General features: G+C 37.7%; 3 protein-coding genes and 1 long non-coding RNA gene across 4 annotated transcripts in view; 3 read left to right on the top strand and 1 right to left on the bottom strand.

Annotated features, from left to right (window-relative positions):
• Positions 1-26034, bottom strand: part of LOC149618757 (glutamate receptor ionotropic, NMDA 2B-like) — a 522592-nt gene that overhangs the window by 86877 nt on the left and 409681 nt on the right. Inside the window, exons 6-11 of the mRNA XM_089853883.1 lie at positions 19973-20226; positions 18877-19066; positions 17662-17812; positions 16246-16469; positions 16003-16150; positions 15239-15425 (exon numbers count right to left, since the gene is read on the bottom strand). Coding sequence (XP_089710009.1) covers positions 15239-15425; positions 16003-16150; positions 16246-16469; positions 17662-17812; positions 18877-19066; positions 19973-20226 — 1154 coding nt within the window. The remainder of the gene's footprint in view (positions 1-15238; positions 15426-16002; positions 16151-16245; positions 16470-17661; positions 17813-18876; positions 19067-19972; positions 20227-26034) is intronic.
• On the top strand, positions 7236-9336 carry LOC149618776 (uncharacterized). Its single transcript, XM_089854262.1, has 2 exons — positions 7236-7519; positions 8055-9336. Exons 1-2 carry the CDS (start codon positions 7290-7292, stop codon positions 8782-8784), a joined length of 960 nt encoding a protein of 319 aa, XP_089710388.1. The 5' UTR covers positions 7236-7289; the 3' UTR covers positions 8785-9336.
• On the top strand, positions 10433-13284 carry LOC149618775 (uncharacterized). Its single transcript, XM_089854062.1, has 3 exons — positions 10433-10765; positions 11955-12646; positions 12785-13284. Exons 1-3 carry the CDS (start codon positions 10521-10523, stop codon positions 12889-12891), a joined length of 1044 nt encoding a protein of 347 aa, XP_089710188.1. The 5' UTR covers positions 10433-10520; the 3' UTR covers positions 12892-13284.
• LOC149618774 (uncharacterized) lies at positions 24597-25855 on the top strand. Its single transcript, XR_016375110.1, has 3 exons — positions 24597-24941; positions 25080-25221; positions 25286-25855. It is a non-coding gene; the product is annotated as an uncharacterized LOC149618774 (long non-coding RNA).

Genomic DNA, 26034 nt, shown 5'->3' with positions numbered 1-26034 from the left:
GACACTTCCTATAATTCGTAATGCTAGAGACTTACAGCTCGAGCTTGTTCGAGAACGACGGAAGCTAGAATCGACTACACGCGGTTTTGCAGTCCATCTTCCTATTTAGTCTGAACAGGGATAGATTTAATTTTAGAAGTAGGAATGTAGAACGGTTAGTATTTACTTCAGTCCGACTCATAGCCCAGTAGAGAGCCCTTCCCTCCAACACGTAACGAAAAGGTTAAATTATCTTATTGGCCCACTTAAACTACGTTTTGAAGACGTTGCTGACGGGGACGGCGAAAAATACGTAATTCCTTTTTACCTCTGTCGCTATGACCCGCCTCTTTTTTCATACCTCCCCCCTCTGTCCCGTGGAAGGGGGTTCGGGACTTTGAGGCGCGCCCAGATTACTCTGTTCTCCATTCCTACTTCTAAAATTAAATCAATTCCTGATGTAAACTTGTGGAAGTCATGGACATATACTTAAAAGGGACTATCAAACAATGCGAAATTCTTCATTTCCAGTACAACTTTGGAAATAATTCTGAACTTCCACAAACGCTTATAAGATAAACAACAATAATTCTTAGGTAATAGAAACCATAAATAGATGAATAAATACAATTTGAATAAACATTAACTTTGCACGCCTCCCCCGTCCCCGATCATTAACGAAGACGCGAACATCAAAATCCACGGTTCAAAACATTTGTTAAGATTACAAGTATTAATGTAGGTAGAGCATATAATAGGTAAGAATAAGATATATATTAATCCTTGTATTTGTGTCCAAGCTTCCGGTAGCATCCCTTGCGCGATTTGAAAAACGTTTCCCCTTTTGTGCCACCAGGAAGACCAGAGTTGCGAGTTTTACCCAGACAATGCCTGTGGCTAAATTCCCTCCGATTCTCGCTTACGGGTGGTATGATATGCTTATGTTTTAGCATATTACAATCGAACGGAGATGCGTTTTTAAATTTTGGCCTTGGAACTAAAAAAAATTAAAGCAGCATTCCGTTAAAATTGCAAACGTGAAATGGAAGATTAATTAAGAGAAAAGTATAGGGACTCTATTCCATAATCTATAATCTCGGAGAAGTAAAACCCGTATCCGTCTAGATTTGTGTCAGTTTGTCGTTAACACTTAACTTGAACGGTTGTTAAAAATACACGCGTTATTTCTTCAAAGAAAAATTCGAGAAATAATTGTTTTAAGTTTCGCTTAAAGACTGTATGAATTATGTCCACCGAAGCCAAAGCCATCAAAAGAGTTTTTAAAATAAGAAAACAAACGTTTCGGCAAAAAATATCACTGAATGGTGAATGGACTGTAAACATCGAAGCGCATGATGAGCTAGGTGTTGAATTACACCCATGGAAAATAAAGAATCTGTATACTACTTTAAACGGCAACGTGTTCGTGAGTTTGAGCGGGTCCGTAATTGATGTAAATGTGCTGTACGAAAGATTCTATTGCGAACTGGACATCTATGTTAAAGGTAAAGACAAATTAACGATACGCAAGGACAACTTGAATGGCCCACTGTTCAATGGATTCGATCTTCCCTTCGTATATTACTTTGGTTATGATAGGCCCATTATAGAAATGGATATCTTAATCACCATTGCATCGTGCAATGAACGTAAATCACATGATATTGAACCATACAATGAGATGCTGGACCAAGCGATTCTAACAGACATTGTGATCAAAACTAAAGAACAAAAATTCCCATGCCACAAAGTAATCTTGGCAGCGGAATCCGAATATTTCCGGGCGATGTTTCAATCGGACATGAAAGAACAACGAACCAGCGTAATCGAATGGAATGATGTATTTGAAGCAAGCGTGGTCAAGGATTTATTGCACTTCATCTACACTGGTCAAACACCACCCAATATTGAGAAAAATAAATTTGAGTTACTGGAGGCTGCTCATCTTTGCCAATTGCCCAGGTTGAAAGTAATCTGTGCCTACACAATTGGGGAAGGTATTAATGTGGCCAACGCTGGTCGTGTACTTGAAACCTCGGAGGTTTACGAATTGGATGATTTGAAGACAGTCGCTTTGAAGTTCGTGGCTGCTAATAGGGAACAAGTACTTGAGTCAGACTCCTACCAAGGTATTGATAGCGATGTCAAAGCGGGATTGTTGGACAGTGTTTTGAAGGTGTTCAATCACAAGTGAAAAATTAAAGAGAAATTCTTATGATCAAGTAAGATTTTCACTGTCAAGTATAGTATTTGTTATACTTTAGCATAAAGTTTGATAACTAATAATTAACACCGTGTTGTTAAAATAGTTTTTCGTTAAAAAAGTAATTTGCATAAAGTTTGATAACTAATAATTAATACCGTGTTGTTAAAATAGTTTTTCGTTAAAAAAGTAATTTGCATAAAGTTTGATAACTAATAATTAATACCGTGTTGTTAAAATAGTTTTTCGTTAAAAAAGTAATTTGCACATTGAATATGTATACAGTTTCAGAATAAAATAAAGGTATATTATTTAATCATCATTACGTTTGCATTTATCATGAGTTCATATACTTCGTAATGTTTGAGAGTACGGAGAGCTAGTTCGAGAACGACGCGAGAATTAACTACCCTTGGTTTTGCAGTCCATCCTCTTGTTTAGTTTCTACTAAGCCTTTGACAGCGCCTCACCAGGCGTCGCTATACGAGAATCTATGACCTACTTCACTTCATGACAAGCTATAACCAGTGACAAACTTATGGAATACAGGCCTGCCTTATGATTTTATCATTTATATAAAATGAGCGAATAACATCAGTAAACTTTGAAAAATGATTTCATACTGTTGTTCGAAACCAGTTTGAAAAATACAAAATTCCTTACAAAATACTGAAGTTGGAGGAAATGGTTTTGAGGTAATGAAAACTGTTAGGTTATCTTGTTGATAGCAATAAAAACGACTTGGTTCGTTAACTTAAAAGGCAAACAGAAACTAGTGTTCTTTCTTCGACGGAGAGCGAGATCAGACTAGACTATTAGCGATTTCCACTGACTGCTCCAAAGAGTGCTCTCAGTGTCAGGATGACGTAACTGCCCTCAGCGAGTTTTGGAGAGAATAGTTTCGTCAGTGGAACACGATCGAGAGGTCAGAGCGCGCTCTGAATAATCAAAATTGGCGCCGGAGACGAAATTGCAATAAAGTGTGTATATCTTGACGCAAATGGGCCGAAACCAATTAATAGAATTAACATTTCAATTAATTTTCAAAAAATCTATTTTGAATAATGATCAACAACGTCTCTGATATAATTATTGGTTTTAGGAAGAGGCGTAATATCTTTAAAGTAATGATAAAACCTCGTATTCTTCATCTTCAGAACTTTAAGATGATTCCAGAAATAAATAAGCATAAGCGAGAGCCTGTCTTCTATGAGATACCCCATGGTCCGCTATTTTAATTTTATTACGTCATACTCGAGCACCGTCGCTCCGTCGAATTTTTCAGAGCACGAAAGAGCAATTCTCGGGCAGTTTTTGGGGTCAGTGGAAAACGCGATTCTGGGCGAGTGTTGCACTCGTGTTCCCAGTGGCGGACGAAAACGCGCCGAGAGTGCACTTAGAGTGCTCTAGTGCAGTCAGTGGAAATCGCTATATCATAAAGATAGAATCACTATCAAGATCCCACCTATAGCGAGTGTCATGTGACTAGATAAGAGTAGATTAGATGTTATCTGTTAGGCCTATTATTGGCCTACTAACATGATGGGTTTATGTCAAAGTCTGAACTACAAAAACATAATAGGCGCAAATTGCATGTGCACAGCAATATTGCATTGCTAAGGTAAATTTATTAAGGTATTTACTGAGAGCTTATTAAGCAGAGAGTGCAGTTTCTATTCCGTAATCCATATTCTTCGACGAAATAAACGTAATCGCCTCGATTAGATATCGTTTAATCCCGTCTCGGTAACGATCAGATTGTCGTTAACACCGAACTTGAACGGTTGGAAAAATACGCGCGCTGTTTCTGCATTGAAAAAGGGGGAAGATAAATAATTATCTTCGTTTCGTTTAAAGGCTGAATTATGTCCACTGAAGCCAAAACCATCAAGAGGATTTATAAAATAAGAAAGCAAACGTTTCGGCAACAGATAAAGGGGAATAGGGAATGGATTGTAAATGTTGAAGGTCATGATCAACACGGCGTTGAATTACACCAGTGGAGAATGAAAATTGGGTTTACCAATTTTAGTGGCTACTATTTCGAAAGTTTCAGCGGTTTTGCAATTAATTCAGATGTGGTATACGAAAGATTCTATTGTGAACTTGACATCTACGTGAAAGGTAAAGACAAAATAACGATCCGCAAGGAAAACGTGATTGACCCAATGTTCACCGGGTTCGATCTACCCTACGCGTACTTCTTCGGCACTAACCCTAACACGACGGAAATGGATTTATTTATCACCATTGCATCGAGCAATGAACGCAAATCACAAGATATTGAACCGCAAAAAGAAATGCTGGACCAAGCGATTCTAACAGACATTGTGATAAAAACTAAAGAACAAGAATTCCCTTGCCACAAAGTAATCTTGGCAGCGGAATCCGAATATTTCCGGACCATGTTTCAATCGGACATGAAAGAAAAACGGACGAGCATGGTCGAGTGGACTGATGTATTTGAAGCCAGCGTGGTCAAGGATTTATTGCACTTCATCTACACCGGTCAAACGCCACCCAATATTGAGAAAAATAAATTTGAGTTACTGGAAGCCGCTCATCTTTGCCAATTGACCAGGTTGAAAGTCATCTGTGCCCACACAATTGGGGAAGGTATTGATGTGGCCAACGCTGGACGTGTACTTGAAACCGCGGAGATTTACGAACTGGATGATTTGAAGACAGTCGCTTTGAAGTTCGTGGCTACTAATAGCGAACAAGTACTTGATTCAGGCGCTTACCAAGAAATTGATGGCGATGTCAAAGCAAGATTGCTAGACAGTGTTTTAAAAGTATTCAATCATAAGGAAACAACCACAGAAGTAAAGTAAATCAATCTTTTATGATTAGGTAGGATTGTTACCGTTAAGTAGTAAGGCATTAGCGGAAACTTTGATACTGTTTTTTGTCTTAATAGTTCATGTTAATTACTTAAATTGCACTTTGAAATATGTATACTGTTTCAGAAAAATAAAAAAATTAAGATTTATTGTTGAAATACTTCTAACTTTGTTAATTTCATGGAATTCTTAAAATTATACGTTTATTTACAACTAAAATTTATTGTTAAGTGTGTCACTGGTTAATGAGAGATTTTCTTGAAGTGACGTAGGTGAAACGTCATAGATTCTCGTAAAGCGACGCCTGGTGAGGCGCTGTCAAAGGCTTAGTACCGACTAAATAGGAAGATGGACTGTTAAACCGCGTGTAGTCAATTCTCGTGTCGTTCTCGAACTATCTCTCATTAAGTTTCTAGCATTACGAAGTATAGGTTATGGAACATATCTTGTAAACTTTTGGTAACACAAACTACTACCAATTTTACACACCCATATTATTACCTTTGATTTAAAATTAATATTCAAAAATGGTTGTCCTTTCCTTTAACAGAATTACGGGGAGAAGAATTTCTACACAATAAATTTTCTTTGCTTTGATAAAGGCATTAAAATGTAAATTTTACCAACTACATATACACCAGAATGATAAGATAACTTATCGTGGTGAAACTCGAAATAAATACAATGTGGAATCATAAGATATGTTTTATAAGCACGACACAGATCACCGAGAGCTATTCGATCACTGACGTAATTGAAAAGTTATTCACCTAAACTGACCCCTGCAGTTCTGGACACAGAGGAAATACTGTCAATAAATATTGTGGTCTACTGCAAAAAAGTATCAAATTCTCGCGTCGTTCTCGACCTCAGACCGTAGCATTATTGGTGTCATACTTATTGAATATATATTTTAAACTTATGGTGGAACTAATAAAAATAAACCTTGTTAAGGAATAGAAACCACACAAAATAATTTAGTAGATTCTAACTTCATGTTTCTTTGCAATAAATCACTTCGATGTAACTAAAAGGGGAAAGCACGGGGTAAAACTTTGCCTTCTGCCACGTTATTGGCCCCTGCGCTGTAATCTTTTAATATCATGAGAGTGCCCAAAGACGGCTATGTATCAACAGGGAGCACAAATCCAACTATTTTTGTGCTCACTGGTATCAATACCCTTCTATGTCCCGTTACTGAGGGTTGCATACCTTTTTTTACCTCGAAGAGGTCTATTGGGATTATACAATTGAACACATTGAACATTTGTGTTTTGCATGAAGTTGTTCTGTCGGAGTAATAATAATGTTTTATGGACCATTCCATTCATACTAAAAGAGAACCAAACACCACAGGGGTAAGGGAGATTACTTTATCGGGTTATTTCCCTCGCGTCAAGAAGAACCGCTAGAGGCAGCACGAGTTTGCCAGCCTCCCACATGTAGTGAATTCTAGCTCCATCTGGCGTGAGAAAATAAACCTTAGAAGGCGACCTCCCGCCTGTTTGCTATTTTCTCTGCAAGCAACGAATGGAATGGTTTATTGTCGAATTGTCTTATTAAATAGGACTTCTAGATGTCAGACATTTATAGAGTCGCTATGATTTCAAAAAACGTTATTACCTCTCCCAGGGACGATGAGGTGACGGAGAGGTATTACACTGAACGTGTCTGTGTGCGTGTGTTTGTGTCTGTCACCGCGTTCGCAGTTGGCAAATTGGAGCAAACGCGTTCCCAGAAAGCAATTTTTGGCTACTACTCACATCGTTAGGATTAAGAAGTACGCGGCGATCGGCTAGGGTTACGAGAAATGTTTAGCCTCCCAATGGCAGGGCTTCCACCAAAGGTTCACGCAATTGCGGGTTTTCTTATCATTTATTATGAATCAATCGCCTTACATACCCCAAATTTCCAAAATATTGTTAAAGAGGCATAGGCTTTTATTCAAACGTCGACAATAGCTATGTTTAAAATTATTTTAGGAATAAAGTTTTTTAAAACGATTTAACTAGAATTAAGGTACATTAATGACGATTAAAATTATTAGCATCAATTATAATTATTTAAGATAAACCTCTTAATTGCGTCTCGACTCGGAGAGGTTTAATTATTTTGGTTTCCCAACTTGTGTTTTGTTAAGTAGCACGAGGTAAATAGTGATAAACAACAGCACTTGAAAAACGTATTCAAGAGCTCAAATTTCAAAAGACATGCACTAGAAGCCTTTTACAGTTTTAGAAACGCAGCTTAGTTTTCGAAAGAAAATGTCTAACGGAGTAAGAACTCAAATCCCTCCGAAAAACGAAGGAAGACTTTTTACAATCTCAAAACAATCATTCAGCAGTCCAAATAGTCCTACGTGGACTCAACTTGTGAAAGCAAAAGACAGATATGGCGAAGAAATCCACTACTGGGTATTGAAGAACGGCTTCACACGTAAAGGGTGTATGACGTTTTACACCTTTGACGGGTACAGCAAAGACAAGACAATTAGGTACGTGTTAGAACCCCTGCCTTATTTCTATGCAGCAAATAATTAACAATAAATGGAAGGTTTTCATACGCGTTGTTAATGAGTACTTTTGGCCCTAATTAGTTTCCTTAGGCAAGTTCCAGCGAAAAGGGTTCTAGCGAACTGAAAACCGAGCATCGAGACTAACAATGAAGCGACCGTGCCGATTTTCGAATACCCGCTGGGTCAAAAGTTGGAAGAGTTCTCGCTAACTGAAAGCCGCGCAATGTGGTTCTAGCGAACTGAAGATGAACAATAGAAATCCTTTTAAATTTATTTCCTCTTGAATTTTTGCTTTACCATGATGGAAATTCTGATTCTCTATTGTGTATCTTCGCTAGAACCACATTGCACGACTTACAGTTAGCTAGAACCCTTCCATCTTTTACCCCATGGATTCGAAAATCAGCACGGTCGCTCCATTGTTAGTCTCGATGCTCGGTTTTTCAGTTCGCCAGAACTCTTTTCGATGGAAGTCGGCCTTTAATAATACATTGGTATCTACATCTTTGAATAGGTACGACCAAGCCTCATGTCAAATAGCAATATCGGACAAAAATCACGAGTTTGTAACGGCCCAACGCCTACCTATGACTGGTTCAAATTCAAATAGATTCAGATTCGATTTATTGATGAACAACAGTAATTCAACGCCAGAACTCATCAAGGGTTCTACCCTAACGTACACTATTGCCACAAAGGATGAATTCTTGATCAAATCATTATCACCTCTGAAATCAATGCTAGACAAGAACTTACTAACCGATGTTGTTATCGAGACATCAGAAGGTCCCTTTCCGTGTCACAAAGTAATTTTGGCAGCGGAATCAAGATATTTTCGGACCATGTTCCTAATCGACATGAAAGAGAAGACAACAAACACCGTCGATTGGACTGGTGTTTTCGAAGCGTCCGTCGTACAAGATTTGCTTCATTTCATTTACATGGGTTTAAAACCACCTAATATAATCCAGAACCATTTTGCTCTGTTAGAAGCCGCCAATCTCTGCCTATTGCCCAAATTGAAATCAATGTGTTTGGACAGTATCAGAAGGAATATCGACGTGGACAACGCGACTCAAGTTTTCGAAGTCGCCGAAAAGTACGACGTTAAGGATATAAAAGAAATTGCCCAGAAATTCTTGGTAAAACCAAAACCTTTGGATAAACGCGATACTAAAATCCCTATTGACGATAACGATCAGTCACTTTTAAAGAGATTTCTTAACGTTTTTGCTAAAAATTAACTCGAAATTCGTGGAAGGAAAAATGATCAAGAAACGTTAACTTCTTTGAGGATAGTGATTTTAGTAATGTACTAAAGGTTAGTGCGCCACTTAAGTGAATTCATTATAATGAACAGTCCGTATTTCCGGTCCATTTGTTGTTATTATTTTCGAATAAAACTATGTATAATTAATTTCAATTTGATATTGGTGGCGGACTGCATTTATTTTCGGGTATTTAAGTATCAAACCAGCGAGATATTAGCAAAAAAAAAGTATTCACTAATTAGGCCTATACCTTTGATGATACCAAAGTCCTGAATGATGGTAACTCTTGAGTCGTTTTTAAAGAAATTTCCCAATGTTCTATTTAAAAAATTTGCTTCATGCAAGGACAGAGAAAGATACATACTGATAGTAATCAAAATAGTAATATAAATAAATATTAGTAAAAATGTAAGCATAAGTATACCCTATTGATTAAGAAATATTTTTACGAAGGAAACGTTAAGCCTCCATATTTTATGTACTAATCATTTCTGTGTAACGTTTTTTAATAAAAGACAACGTATACGTCATGGCATCATAACTGAGTCAATCGGTGGGCTATGTGCTTATTTCATTTTTGAATAATGAAACTAATTTATAAACTAGAAGTAGGCAAAAATCAAACACTATCCTTTATACCGTTAAGACAATGTAAATTTAAAATTAATTAAATTAAGTTTGTTTAACTCGAACAATTACAGTTATTGGAGGAGGGAAGCTATATTTTGGAGTGGCATAGTTAGGGGACTTCCATGGCTTTTTAAAAATGTGAGAGTACTTTTCTAGGTTGGGCATAGACCTTTGAGTGAATAAATAAAAACATTGGTTCTTGTTGCTATAACCAGGTGGTATGTGCAGCTTATGGCTAACCAAAAACGGGTGTATTTCTAAACCAAAAACATAAATGTTGATAATAGATTTTCTAGAGAATTTTTCATTGTAAGATGAAAAGGCATTCTCGTGAAACCTAGTCTTAGGAGTGTGGCGCACTCTCTTTCGGGCCAAGCTAATGGGCGGCAAAGTTTGAAAGAATAAGGGACTTGTCGGCGATCAATCTCTACAGGTGCACGGGTGGCTTACCGCAAAATCCACCTTACGTCACCACCTGAACAACTCAACTCCTTGCCAGATTCATCACATACGACCTAGCGCTTCGCTCGCTGACTCGTACGATCCGAGTTGGGTCACAAAGCCTCACAGCTATACGCTCTACTGGTCAGTAGGGGGAACCTAATCTACTTCCAACTGTATACAACATTTTCCAAAAAGGTTAGGTGCGATTTTGATTCGAAAATAGAAGCTAGTTCTCAAACAAATACAATGGCGCTACGCGGCCGCACTTAAACAATTGCCAACCGAAGGTTAGGGGCGTTGGCAAGATACACCGCGAGAGTTTCAATGCCCAGGTAGCCCATCGTCATTTCAACTCCATCTACCTTATTTCTCCCTGGTCCTACTGCCCTTGATAAAAAATAAGTCTTAAAAATATTTTTAATCTTCAAGAATGGAATATTGCAACACCATTCAGTTCTATCATTTATTCTGATAAGATCTCACTTTTCCACATACACAACAGGGACACTAAAGTGGATCTATTTAAAGAAAAACTTGGGACAAAGATCAATATTTAAAATAAAAACCACTCAAAAGTCAAAATAAAAAATATTTATACTAATTTTAAAACTTTTACAGGATAGTTACCATATGCTATGTCCATGTCCACGAACGTCAAAACCCAAGCGCCTCCCCAAAACGCAGGAAGGCTATTCATTATCCCTAAACAATCATTCAGGGAACAAAGACAACTAATGAGCTTCAGTTGGTTGCAAAGAGTTATAGCAAAGGATCAACATGGCGAAGAGGTTCACGAATGGCAAATGCGTGTCTGGACCAGTTTTAGAGGTTACACGAGGTTCTTCAACTTTTGTGGAACGTCCAAAGACGCAAGCCTCAGGTATTTGTTTTTCCATTGACCAAAGGTAAAATCAACAACTATACATCAGGTATGAATGAATCAATTCAAGATGGATCAAGTGATCTCGACGTCACAATAGACAAATAAGTCTGCCATAAATTTAAGGGTGTGTTCTTTTGAGTCAAACCATGAGTTCATAAGACACGTCCAATAAGTTAGTAACTGGTAACCGAGAGCTTGTCATGAAGTGACGTAGGTCATAGATTCGAGGTAAAGCGATGCCTGGGGAGGCGCTGTCAAGGCTAATAGAGGGATTGCAAAACCTAGGGTAGTAAATCCTTGCGTTGTTCTCGAACTAGCTCTCAGTAAGTCTCTAGCATTGCGAAGTATAGAGTAGTGTCAGAGTTATGGAACATATCTAATATGGGCAAACTAGTTTAAAGTGTCGAAGAACATGGGGTCTACAACATTTAGTTACATAGATATGGGCTCCTTAACATTGAAGCCTAAAAGAAGGGAATAGTCAAGTCCGTCTGACAAGATGATTTAAAAGTACCAGACAATTTCAATAGCCTTCAATCTAAGAACATAATATATCCTTATCTATCAGAAGTGTACAACTAAATGGGCTTACTATTAAAGGCCAAATTCCATGGAAAAGAGTTCTAGCGAACTGAAAACCGAGCATCGATTCTAACAATGGAGCGACCATGCCGATTTTCGAAGCCCCGCTGGGTCAAAAGTTCGAAGGGTTCCAACTAACTGAAAAGCCGTACAATGTGGTTCTAGCGAACTGAAGATGAACAATAGAAAATTTCCTTCAGGGGAAAGCAAAAACTCGAGAGGAAATAAATTTTAAAGGATTTCTACTGTTCATCTTCAGTTCGCTAGAACCACATTGAACGGCTTTCAGTTAGCGAGAACCCTTCCTACTTTTGACCCAGCGGGGCTTCGAAAATCGGCACGGTCGCCTCATTGTTAGTCTCGATGCTCGGTTTTCAGTTCGCTAGAACCCTTTTCGCTGGAAGTCGGCCTTTAAGTGTGGCCACTTTCCACTCAGTTTGACCCTAAGAACACCCCCCCCCCTTAAATTTATTGCAGACTTGTCAGAAACACCCTGTATAACAAGTAAAATTATTACGACTAAGGAGAATCATTTTACTAAAAACCCTGGTCCTTTAAATTATAATGATGATAGTTACGAATCCCTTAACATTTCTCTATTCAGGTATGAAAAAGGCTACTGCAAAGTAATAATATATGATGTAAAAACCAACGACTTTATAATGAGCCAAAGAAGAGCAACGACTGGAGTCAACAACAATTCGTTCTGTTTTGATTTATTGTATGATATCACGCAACCTGATATAAAATACCATCAGGGTTTGCCATTCACCTATGTTTTGGTCACTAACGACGAGATGTTGCCAAAATCATTCGTATCCCAGAAATCAATGTTAGACAATAACTTACTAACCGATGTTGTTATCGAAACGTCAAACGGTGATTTTCCATGCCATAAAGTAATATTGGCATCGGAATCTAATTATTTTCGAGCAATGTTCTTAACCGACATGAAGGAAAATCATAGTAACAGAATCGATTGGAAGGGAGTACTTGACGCTTCGGTCGTCGAGGACTTGCTGCATTTCATCTACACTGGACAAAAGTCGCCAAATATAATTCAAAACCGCTTTGCCTTGTTAGAAGCAGCCAATCTATGCCTTTTGCCTAAATTGAAGTCATTGTGTTTAGACTGTATTACCAAGAACATAGACGTGGAAAACGCCCCTGAAGTACTTCAAATTTCCAACAAGTACGACGTTAAGGATTTGAAAGAAATGGCGGTAAAATTCTTGGTGAAAAACTGCGAGGAAGTTTTGAAGACAAAGTCGTACAATGATATGGATGGTGGAATTTGTAAGTCGATGTTAACGACCGTGCTTAGCGTTGTTAGTAAAATGTTTGTCGTTAAAAATTCCTAAATGTATTAGATTATAATATGATTAAAGTTAAAACTTGGTTGTAGAAGATAATTGAGATAAAATAATTTTATAGCACAGAGTCGTGCGGAACATCAATTGATCCAAAACCCTTCTTCAAATTACACGCCTAAATCTTGTGTTCTCAATCGTTGTACCTCATTCATTCCAAAGTTTAATTAAACGGACTGGCAACTTTTTACAATAACTTTAGATTGATAAAATAAAATCAAACGCATTCCCAAAACTAACTGAAAATAGTCTGCTTATATTATGCAAATCTTCAAAGTCTCATATTTGTAGTAAAAAGAATAACGTTCATTTATAATATTTCATACGCCATAAGAAACTAACCAATTAGATACAAGAACACCACGCTCTTCTACACACGTGGTCGCAAATTGGCGGTTTTTGTTTAACAAAAAAAAATTCTAGTTATTGTTCATGAAAAATTGACGTTACGCTTAGCACCACATCTTTCGAATCTTCAAAAGTATATTTAAAAATGAGCGGTAATTAAGTATTGTTAATGATTTTGTAGTTAATCTAAATCAATAAAGAAATGTTGTCCGGCCATTTCATTTTCACTTTAATTAAGACACTTAAATCTTTCATTAATTAATTATGCAGTACGATCTGAAACAGACTCGATTTAGTGGACAAAAATTACCTTGTTAAAGGGAGGGTGAAGTAGAAAATAAAGTGATTTTTTATCGATTCTTCTACAAATTACAAGACCAGTCTGCATAGTGAAACATCCAGGAAATATCTCCGAATGATTTTAAAATTCAAATTAGGTTCAGATTTTAAGGATATTTGAAATAAGGACCTCCGACCAATCGCGTAACGCCCTGCCTTCTTGTTAACAAATTCTCGTGGCACGCACCATGCCGAATGAAATTTAGCGCGAGATTTGATAAACGTTGCTCGCGATGTGACACTCGTGGCGCGAGATGTAGAACGTGCAACGGAAATTTTGTTAACAGGAAGGCAGGGCGTTACGTGATTGGTCGGAGGTCCTTAATTTCAAATTATCCATAAAATCTGAACCTAATTTGAATTTTAATATATTTCGGAAATATTTCCTGGATGTTTCACTATGCAGAATGGTCTTATAATTAGTAGAAGAATCGATAAAAAAAAAAATCACTTGATTTTCCACTTTACCCTCCCTTTAAATTGTGTCATTCTCAAATTTAAAAACTTCACGTTTATTAACTTCAAGTACGAAGATAATTTTACTTTTTCCGCTATGTAAAGTAGCAGAAATTCCTAATGGCTCCCAGTACAAAAGATAACCCAGCGAGGGTTAACTCTTAACTACCTCATATTTCTGATAAAACATTCTAGAGCGAAATTTGAAGAATGCAAATTTGTACCACGACATATCCCGTTCCTTTTCGAGGGCATAAATTTGCGACAATGGAACCTCGAGTTTATTTTTATAGAGTCAGTCGAGAAAATAATTATTGTCATTCGAAACTGTCGGCGTGGGCCAGAGAGAATAAAGAAAGGGAGTGGAAATAGAAAAGACGATGTAGCTCAAAGGAGTGGTAGCGTCTCTAATAACTAGCAGGGTAATTTTTGGTCACATGACAAATCTAACACCTTCAAGCGAAGGGAAAGAGTAGACATACCAGGGCAAGACCTGGCCTGTTACTTGTGATTGAAGTACGCACTGCTAGAGCAACGTCTTTCACGCGAAAGTTTACACTCCCTTTATTAATTCTCTTGGCATGGACGGAGAATTTTCAGTACTGTTATCATAAGTTTATAAGATATATTCTTTAAGTATGACACTACCTATACTTCGTAATGCTAGAGAGCTAGTTTGAGAACGACGCCAGTATTGACCACACTCAGTTTTGCACTACATCTTCCATTTCAGTTTGCGCTAAGCCTATGACATCGTATCACCAGGCGTCGCTTTACTAGAATCTATGACCTACATCACTTCATAACAAGCTCTCATTAACCAGTGACAAACTTACCTTATGAACTTATGCTGGTATCAAAGTAACTTTGTTGTCCTAGCCGTAGGTTTTTTAAACGTTAAAATATTCATACCGTTCCGCAATTTCGAAGGACATAAATATTTATGGAAATACTTAGAATTGACTTAATTAAAAGGGTCAAATGCATAACCGTTTCAAGAGGCTTAAAGTAACACCAATTTGGCTTCGTTGTAAATCAAACTTATGTTCATACGGGACCACCAGCTTATCAACATCCCATTTTGGATGTGAATACAGCTTATGGTGGCAGAAATATTATATTTAACCTAAGACCATTAAACACAGATGAACTGGAATGGAGATACGGCGCGTGGTTCTCTTGGAGCAGCGCCTCTCCAGGGTCACGCCGCGAGCAACAAAGAAAAATTTTCGACTCAAGCCATAGTTTCGGCTCTGTCCCCCTAATAGCAACGACAGCTGGTGTTAGATCTAACCCCAATTTGGTACTGTCTCAATTGGCATCATAGTCGTTGCCAATAAACATCCTCAAAATATTAAAGAAACTGTGGACTTACCCAAGAAAGCTTTGGGCGAGATAATACCAGTTCTCTTGGCTACCACAATAGCAATACCCGTTTCCAAAAAGGGCACAGTGAAATCCACAGCTTGTTGTCGACCGGAATTAATTTTTATGGAAGTGACGACTAAATCAGCCTTGTGGTTCAACAGTGCCGCGATCAACCCATTCCAAGTTCCATTGGCCTGCATCAGTAACATGTTTAAATTAGTGACCAATCACCATGAAGGTAATAGCGTATAACATCTTATTGCTCTGAGATCGCTCGCGATAGGCTCTGTATCAATCTTTATAAGACAAAGTCCTAACTGACTGCCAAATTCATTGATTGATTAACTGATAATCAACGCCCAGCCGAAACTACTTGACCTAGAAGGCTGAAAATTTGCACGGACGTTACTTTCAAGTAACACTAAGGATTTTTTCCAATCATCGGCCATCTTAAAAAATGGCGGCCAGAAATGTAAAAAGCCTGACATTTTTATGTAACAACGGTTCGCGCTTTTAAACCAATTTCCCTACTATTTAGTACACTGGTTTCCTATGTCCTATAGACGGGCTGAAAAATGCCCCTTCTTACAGATCAGCTTCGAGTGGATTTAGGGCCGAACAATCGGTAAACATAAAACGGAAACGGAAATACACGCAAGAGCTGATCTAGATCTTTAAATGGAACGCGGAAAATTTTCAGAGTGCCGCGGGAGCTTCCCAGAGCAGTAAATGGAATACACTATAAGAAAAAAGTAAAGTTGTTGAGCTTACACTTTGTACACCCCATGTGCCATCTTCGACCCTATGAAGATCGTAGGTGAATCCGAGGTCCTTAGCAAATTGTTGCAGTAAATCGATGCAGAAACCCGTACAGCATCGAAAATACTTTGGGTTCTTGTAAGCCTCGGTCATATTCAATCTGTGGAGTCATAAAGAGAAACCACGATTAAATTATATTCCGACAAAAATCTTTTGGCCCTTGGTTATTTAGTTGTTAAAACAACGCATGCGTACCCTACAAGTTGGGCTTCTGGTATAATTCGACACCGGACGGCTCTTGAGGCCTGACACTCGCCAGTAACATTATCAGGTAGCATTGTATTCATGTAAGGCGGTTCTTCCATAAAGGTCACCTTCAAGTTGAACTTTTCCGGCACACCACGTGGTGGTACCGGAGAATCTCCAGGCCATACGATATCTTTTATGTCTATTCCATCTTTGGGATTCCAAGATCCAATCTAGAAATGAGTAAAAAACGTTTCACTAAGTTCTGCCAACTGAATGAAAATTAGAACCAAAAGTAGGCGGGATTTGAATGGTTATTAGACCCTTTCCTTAAGTTGGGGGCAAATTAGAGTCTAACGTTTGACTCTGGTGGACTGGTGACAATGAAGCCCTATCTATCGTCTTTGGAATTGGATTCACATACCGGATGTTCCGTCTTGACCCTATAATGGGCCCCCTTTAAAAGGGTCTATTCTAGAATTCGTACTGGGTAAAAAACAAATCATTGTCGAGGGGGTTGCACACATCGGGGTAAAACAACATGAGATTGAGATATAAAAACTGTAGAAATTTTTCAAAAAATGTAAAATTTCTTGATATTTGGGAATAATTATTAATATGGAGGATTATTATCTACCTCTACTAGTATCAGCTAGTAACTATAGGGAGCTAACAGTTCTGACCCTGAAACGTCACACCCTTCTATCTCTTACTGGAGTTTCATCCCCCCTAACGGTTGGAAACAGTATTCTACGCGCAAAAATTCCAACCAGAGAGGGGCTGCGTGACGTCAGACTATCTCTTCCCCCTAGCCAGTTGTTAGCTCCCTATAAAAAGCAGACTAAATTCCGAATTTTACGCAGCGGCAATTCCCACGAAGGGCCGTTTCCATTATAAAAGACAGGGGAGGGCCGCCATTCCGTGACAAGGAGGAAATTGAACTTTGGTCTCTGTTACTGTAGCATGTTTATTTGTTAACCCCTTTGCTATTTAAAAAGGTGAACTTTCATTCGTTTTTCGAGACGAATCAGACGATTGTTTTTGGAAGGGATAAAAAATAATTCCCAAGGACCAATATCTAACCCCGAAAAAACACCCGACTACATTTTACATCTTATGTGTCGGGATTAACATTTCAAAATATACACATGTTACTATGCACAAACCTCGCTGCTTATTAGAAAACGTCTTTAAACGTTTCATAAAAGTAATAAATATTATCAAACAATATACTTTAGAAGTTGAAACAGTAAAAATCTTAAAATATGTTTCAAATTAACTTTCCTAGCATTAAAATCCATCAAAATTGAAGCTCTTAGTGATGGGCTTTACTAAGGGGATTTTTTAGTGGATAAAACCGAATAAAACCCTACTCTGGGTTTTATGGGCTGGATTTTTTAATGTGAAAAAATTAGCAATACTCACCTTATCCCAAATCTTCTTCCTTTGACCATGTGTTTCTCTGAAATTTTCCCTCAGATTAACAACTTCCAGTTCCACGTGCTTCAACGTGCCATCTGAATGAAACTCTATATCTTTGCCAACCTTTGATTTCATACTGACGTTGCGAAGATATCTGAGCACACAAAAAATATAATTAGACCAAAAAAATACCAAGGTGAAACGGGGTACAAAAAAATTAAAGATCGAGCAAAGTCCAACTTAAAATTATTAAGGGCATAGTTTAAAGAGAGCTTGTTGTAGATCATATGACGTCATTCATGATTTTCGCTAGAGTATCTATGAACTATTTAGCGTCAATAGGCCAAAATTACGTCTAGGCTCTATTATTTATGGGATAAGGAATAGGAACACAACAGGTTTCCGGTTAATTGGCAATATTTTAAGCAATCGGTTTATGTCCACATGGTCCATTTTATTTATGGAGACAATAGTCTAGTAGTGCCACATATTATAGCCAATAAACGAAAGCATGATGTGTTCCCCATTTCTTCTCCCAAAAAAATAAGACTTTGACGTCATGTTTGGCCTATTAATGGTTTTCACACAAGGAGGATTGATACCATTGACACCAGGAGGCCAGGCTAATTTCGTGGACAAAGTGCAGTATAAAGTAATCTCGCATCCTGGTGTAAATGGTATCAATCCACCCAAGGTTCTTAAACTCGCATCCGCTTATATAGGTTGGCTTATAATGGGGGGTAATTTTTCGGAGTTTTGGAACGGATGGTGGGGGGGCACGACACCTATGTTTTCCCTAGGAGAGACGTCACTGAATGTCTTAAAAAATAAAACAAGACGTAGCGTTTTTGCCCTCGATTTTTTCCATTCCCCTCTCCTCGCCTCTCCCATCCTCTACCCGAGAGTCTCGAGTAGAGTACCCGTCAGCTTCGGGCCTATCCGAATGAAAACTAAGCATTGTCTATAGATACTCTGATTGCCGATAAACGAAGAAAACGTTAGAGGAAAAAATTAGGAGTGGACATAATAATGTTGCTTTCCATCGACTTTTTGCATGGAGTAATATTGAAGCATCGAGAATGTAATTTTTTTTAAATTGCATTTTTTGTGGTCGTTGGTAACTTCTGATAGCATGAAGCAATTAGTTTCGTAATGATGACGTTTCTAATAATGGGGGGGGGGGTTTATCAAATTGTTAATTAATTCAAGTATACTTACTTGGACAATATCTCTCCTTCTCTCCATGTGCCACCATTGGTCATATCGCAGTTTACTTTGGGCGTCAAAGTATCATTGATCAAACCGTTCACGACGTCATTAAAATAATAATCCAATCCATGAGCAAATAAAAAGATGGCGTTTTCAAGAGCTTCGAACAGTTTTTCTTTTGTAGCGTTATACCGTATACCTAAAAGTATTTTAGTTAACGCATATAATCAAACTGGTAATGGCACAAGTTCAGACTTCAGTTTTCCCCACAGTTTAGTGACATCCACAAATTAGGGGCAAGTATATGCGAAATAGCAGGCGAAACTGCTAGTTTGAGTTTCTTTTGAAAATAGATGTCACTAATAAAGCAAGAAAAGCTAAACTGCGGAAATAAGGTTGTAACAGTGGGAAAATGACCAGTTCAAAAATTTCCTGAACCACTTTGAAATATGAATATGACTGAGTCAGTGGCTAACTAGAGGAGACCAGGATACTAAATCAATTCACGGGTTTTTTAAAACCTTTCTTCATTCTTGAATATTTTGTGTTTTGAATATCTGAGTGTAGAGTAATTAGTCTTTAGGATGGGAAAATCTGTGTTCTTTGGGCGTTTGAGATTGAAAAACCTCTCCAACAAATGAAAATAGTTGATTACTTCCATCAGGGATAGATTTAATTTAAGAAGTATGAATGGAGAACCTAGTAATCTGGGCGCGCGTCAAAGTCCCGGACCCCCCGTCCCGGGGAAGGGGTATGAAAGAAGAGGCGGGTCATAGCGACAGAGGAAATAGAAATAACGTACATTTCGCCGTCTCGTCAGCAACGTCATCAAAACGTAGTTTAAGTGAGCCAGCCAATAAGATAATTTAAACTTTTCGTTGCGGGTTGGAGGGAGGAGCTCTATACTGTGCTATGAGTCGGACTGAAGTAAATACTAACCGTTCTCTATTCCTACTTCTAAAATTACATGGATCCCTGTTTACATTTAACTGTAACAGACGACCGTGCCCAGGTCAGGAAATAAGGGTCACTGGTCATAGATCCACTTTAAAAAAAAAACCTTATTTCCCATCCTACTGCTGCGAAATTCTTCATTAGGCCTTACCAAGCATGCCAAGTGGAAATTCTTCAGGGGCGGCTTCCGTGACGTCGGCGCCTAAAACAGATTGCGTGACAACCCAAACGTAGTTTTTGTTCGTGATACCCAATCTTCGGGCAGCTCGTAAGATTTTTGTCGCGTCCTCTTTGCTGCAGTACAATAAAATGATTCGCGCCTCACTAGCGGCCAGTTCTTCAAGACCACCATCAGTTTGGTTTATTTCCGAGGCTTTCAACGTAAAGATGTCCAGAATAAAGTACCTGTCAAAAAATTAGTATAACAATGAACAACTTTTAAAAACATAATTAGCACCCGATGATGTTATTCTAGAGGGCCGGTAGGCCCTTCTAGATAAGATCCCACACCCTCCCGTAATGTTAAATGAAAATTCACAGATTTTCGCCGATTTTCCCATAGGAATAACATGGGGTTTTTGGTGCTCCTGTACATCGAATCATTTAAAAACTACATGGAAGTTAGCTTTCGGAATACTTTTAAATTAACAAGTAACTATTCAAGGTGTGCCTTTTTCAAGTTTCATCAAATTTAATTAAGTCTAAGTATGTTAATTTAATTAAAAATGTAAGTACCTCAAAAGATTATTCTACAGCAGACGACGCTAATTGTTCGTTACTCTACAGTAGACGACGCTAATTTGCCATTTCACCGCCTTGAAACTTTAACTTGATATTTTTCAATAAATATAACACTATATTTATTAAAAACTTCTCTGGCGGGTCTAATTTTTGTTTAATTATGTGTCACGGTTGAAATTCTATACTTAAGATACCTTTTTAATTTATATTTTAGATGTTAGTTTCGACCAAGGCTTAAGTTGCCTTACTTAGGCCATGGATTTATAATAGAAGCTTACGCTTCATGGATATTTCCCTGTAGCCTTCAGTAAGGCATTTTGATAGGCAAACTTTTTTCTTTTGGCGCGCGTGCGCGCGCGCTATTCAAAATTAGAACTCGATCACGTGAAAAACTTCAACCCCCCTCTGAATTTGCCTCAAATTCTACGTCACAAACGCGTGTGCCAGGCTGGTACTATTTCAGACGAGGAATAAATGTTGTGCGCGTTTTAAGGTGAGTGAAATATCCAGGAAGCGTAAGCTTCTATTATAAATCCATGCTTAGGCAGACTATTGAGTGAGTCTATGCAATGGGTGATTGTAAAAGCTGGAAGGATAGATGGATCAGTGTTGGAAATAAGGATATTTTTAAAACTGGACCTGAGGCCTAAGTATTTTAATTAAAATAACTGTCCACGGTGCCAATCACTGTAAACGTACAAGGGCAGTGCACGCAATGTCATGGATAATTGCAATCGTAAAGTGGACTGTAAAAGATACGGCTTTGATAGTTTAAAATCGTGGCAGGTGTGTTTTGAAGTTGACTATAAAGCTCGGGTTCTAAAACGAATTGTGAGCCGTATCATATAAGAATTAGTAGAAGTGTAGAGCCATTTTTAACCTCGTCCTAGTAGTGAAAAATTTCGCATTTCAGGCAAATATTATTTTATAATAGATTAATACAAATAAAGACTGAAGGAACAGATATTATATAAAAAAGGACTTGGTTTGCCCAAGCCTAAAAAACAAAACGATAAGAGTTTTTTCCAGTTGACTGAAGCGCGGATATTTTATTTTTCTATATAATTTTAAAGACAATTCGTATTTTACTACTCTTTAATTCAATCTCCTGATTTTACTGGTAATGGATTTATTTCCTATAAATTAATTGAAATATTACTTATCTCAGATTTTTCATGATAAAATTTTTACGAAAATGGAATTGTTGTTGAAAAATCTGAGATAAGATATTTTATTTCAATTAATTTATAGGAAATAAATCCATTACCAGTAAAATCAGGAGATTGAATTAAAGAGTAGTAAAATACAGATTGTCTTTAAAATTATATAGAAAAATAAAATATCCGCGCTTCAGTCAACTGGAAAAAACTCTTATCGTTTTGTTTTTTAGGCTTGGGCAAACCAAGTCCTTTTTTATATAATCTATATAGCACTGAATGACAGATAATTGATTCCCAGGCCAAACCGCTGAAATTTTGAAGGGACGTTACTCTTAAGTAGTAGCCACGCGCAAAGAAAGACTTTTCAATCACCGCCATCTTGAAAATGGCGGCCAGACGTATTAGCGCCGAACTCAAATGTAAACAAGTTCTCTTACGTGTTCTGAACTAGTAAAATTGGGGTCGACGGCGGGCATTTATATAATGTGAAAAGCCGGGGGGGGGGGTGTTTAACAATGTTTAAAGCCCTTCCCCCTCACCTCCAATCAGATATTTAGTATGGAGTCTATGGCCTCTTAAAAATTCAAGTAGAAAAAATCTGTGTATTTTGTAGATATATGAAAAAACAAATTAAAATATTCACTGAGGAACAGTTCAAAGAAACACTTATTTTGAGTCGCTTCATTACTCGGCAGTGTTCCTGGACAAGTGACCACTATGAAAATAGCTGGGTCCGCTGGGTCAGTTTAAAAATTAAATGCTTGGGGGGTCTACTGGCCTTGTACCCAGTCAATTAATTAAAAACGTTCAAAGGTTAACCATTTTAAGCGGTCAATGTCCATCCTTAATTCTCAGACTGGTACGGCAACATTTTACTCAAAATCAGTGTTCGTCTGATCTGTTCCACTCTTATGCAATAAATAGAGAAACCTTTAGTGTGGACCTTTGGGAGTTTGGTTCAATGTTTTTCCAACGCCTAACTATGAATTAAGGCTGTAAATGAAACGAATATAATTGTAATTGAAAACTCATGTATTTTTCAACTAATGCGCTCGGTTATAACCATATACGCGCTCTTGCTATATTTATTAACATTCATTTGTTTTACCTATCCAGACTAAAATATGTATGTGACCCAAAATATACATTAGTGAATAAACAGAGAACTTTCAATTATACTTCAAGTTTACCAATACACCTTGCGTCATAGAAACTTCTCCAAAACCTTTACCATAACCTCATAACAATCTCCATAAGTATAGGTGGGTGGTTTACCATCCGTAACTTACCGGTAATTTACCAAATACCGCATTATAACTACCGTTTTATATCATACCCTAATTTTACAATGGTAAATTACCAAACAGTTTCCAAATTTTGGTGCTCAAGTCAAGACTTTTTGAGTATAACTAAGCGTACTAGAGTGTCAGAGACTATAAAACTCAACGCCCTCCCCCCTACTTCGGAGTCCAGTTTCTCCTCAATTACCCACTAGTTCGTGCTGTTTAAAGCACTTAAACTAGGTATAGATATAAGATATCTTCCATAAGTTTCCCACGGGTCAATGGGAGCTTCTCGTGAAGTTACGTAGGTCAAACGCCTGATGAGGTGCTGTCAAAGGCTTAGTACCGACTAAACTGGAAGATGGACTTTAAAACCGAGTGTAGTCAATTCTCGCGTCTCTCTCGAACTAGCTCGAGCCCTGAGTCTCTAGCATTACGAAGTATAGGTAATGTCATACTTATGTATCCAGGAATGTATGGATATAACATATGAAATTATAGTATAAACTAAAAAGTGCTCACAAATCAACGAAATTTAATAGACTATATACGCGTTAAAAAATTAAATTACCAACAGAACGATAATTAAATTTTTCAAAAATTTGAATCGGTAATCAACCCGGTAACTTAAATTAACTTTTTTAAAAATACGGTAACTTCACGTCTATATCCATAAGTATGGATTGCCATAAGCGCCCAGATAAAACTGCTGAGGTTTTTCCTTCGAAAAGTAGGGTTATAAATAACCGGTAGGCCATCTTACCTAAGACCATTAAACACAGACCACTGCGGTCTATGTTTAATGGTCTTAGATCTTACTGTTTCCGGCAATATCCGACACAGGACAGCATTCACCTAAGACCATTAAATGGTCTTAGCTTTCACAAAAGGGTGTGCGCTGGTAGAAAATATCTTTTCGACCCATACTTATGTTGAGTGTGATAGGGTTATGTTAATGAAATAAGACACGCGAATATCTGCGTAGAGTGAAATAATCATAAATATATAAAGCTGTACGGAATAGATTAAATAAATATGAGTATCAAATTAAATTGGCTTAGTATAGAATCGATCTTTTGACTACTAACGAAAAGCTTTCATTTTTTTAAATCAGATAGAACCTAAAATTACGTTTTCAAAAATATATATATATTGATAGTTTTAATAACTTAACTATATTTAATTAGTTTTTAAAAGTATTACTTTTCGGCGCCGCTCCCATCACTGCTCCCTCTACAGTCGTTCGGCAAAAACAGGAGCGAACCACCTACATTACCCCGCTAGCCTCCTCTCACACGGAAATATAGTAGATTTACACCTAAAAGTAGTTTTCATACTATTTTGCATTTTGCATTTTCGCCAAATTAGTATTTTTCATGGAAGCTAAGCCTTTGCCAAAATAGCGTAAAAATGAGGTGTTTTGGCCATTACCCGTAACTATTTTGACAAATCTCTACTATCCCAACTCTACAACGTAACCAAGAGTTAAGGAAACAAAGGATAATAAACATGATAAATCAGAATTATGTTTACAAATGTCTTCTCGAATATGCGCGGCTTTCCCCAGTGAAGGAGAAAAGCTACTATACAGTGGTCTAGAGCCAAGGTTCTTAAACTCGCATCCGCTTATATAGGTTGGCTTATAATGGGGGGTAATTTTTCGGAGTTTTGGAACGGATGGTGGGGGGGCACGACACCTATGTTTTCCCTAGGAGAGACGTCACTGAATGTCTTAAAAAATAAAACAAGACGTAGCGTTTTTGCCCTCGATTTTTTCCATTCCCCTCTCCTCGCCTCTCCCATCCTCTACCCGAGAGTCTCGAGTAGAGTACCCGTCAGCTTCGGGCCTTCGGCTCGGCCGTCGCTCGGGAGTCGGGTTCATGTCCGTTGCATTTCATATATATTAAAATATAATGATTCACAGAGTTCAACCAAGGTAAATAAATGCCAATTAGGCTATTATTTAGTATTTAAATATTTAGTTTTCACACTGTCCATGTCACGTTAATTTTAGACTGACAACCAATGTAATCTAATTTCTAAAGTGTAGTTAACCAAGGCTTAATTCTTACAGGTAACAGGTTGATATTTTGTATTTGATTGGGAATTTCCTAAGGCAAATAATGCCGGGTTTACACTGCGCTGTTTAGCAAACCTCAGTTGAAGCAAATAAATTTTTAAAATATCCATGGTTGTGTTTTATTTAATATAGTAAGGTATCAATTCACTTTTAATATCTCAGTTGAAGCAAACACCCTTTTGAAGTCCTAAGTTCAATAGAGACAGACAAAGTCATACATACTATGAGCCCGCCTTACACGTTTTGGAGCTAATCCTAGACATTCAGCTACGTCACTCACCCCATGCAGGCTCGAGTGCGACGAATTTCGGAAGAAAGCTCAAAGTTTGAGAGAGATAGTCCCCCCTTGGTCTAGAGCTACCTATATACTCCTATTTCCAAACAACCAATGAATCAGTGGACGTTAGCAACGTCACTAGGGTATCAAAACAAGTTGGGCGGTATTCGCGGCTAGTTTGAATTTCAAAATATCTAACGTACTTTTCTTAATTTTAAACGTTTTAATTCGATTTTTTTTTTGGCACACATAATTTTAGGCACATTTTTTTACCTAAAACTGCCCTCATCTTGTACTAGTCGGAAATCCTTGATTCTATCCCTTTAACGTCACGCAACAATATGTCATGGCTCCTTCACAATAGAAAACGCGATTCAATCATGGATTTACCAAAATATCTTTCATTTTTGAAAAGCACGTCAATAACAACAATAATGATTTATTATATGCAAATGATCGGCAAGCCAAATCAAGGGCAACTTCTTGCAAACAAATTGTGCATTGTGAAAGGTACTTTAATATGAGAAACGCATGGTTGAAAATTCTCACAGACGTTTTCGTAATGCCAAGGAGGATTTAGAAGAGAGCAAACTCCTTCTGGAAAAAAAAACGAGACATAAACCGCATGCAGTGGCGCGCAACTTCGACGCGCAAGCCGTTGGTAGAGGCGCG

The sequence above is a fragment of the Phalangium opilio genome, unplaced genomic scaffold (genome assembly GCF_054372755.1).
Source record: "Phalangium opilio isolate 3A_F unplaced genomic scaffold, DU_Popi_V2 ptg000209l_1, whole genome shotgun sequence".
NCBI classification, from domain to species: domain Eukaryota; kingdom Metazoa; phylum Arthropoda; class Arachnida; order Opiliones; family Phalangiidae; genus Phalangium; species Phalangium opilio.
This window is presented reverse-complemented; position numbering and strand designations above follow the sequence as displayed.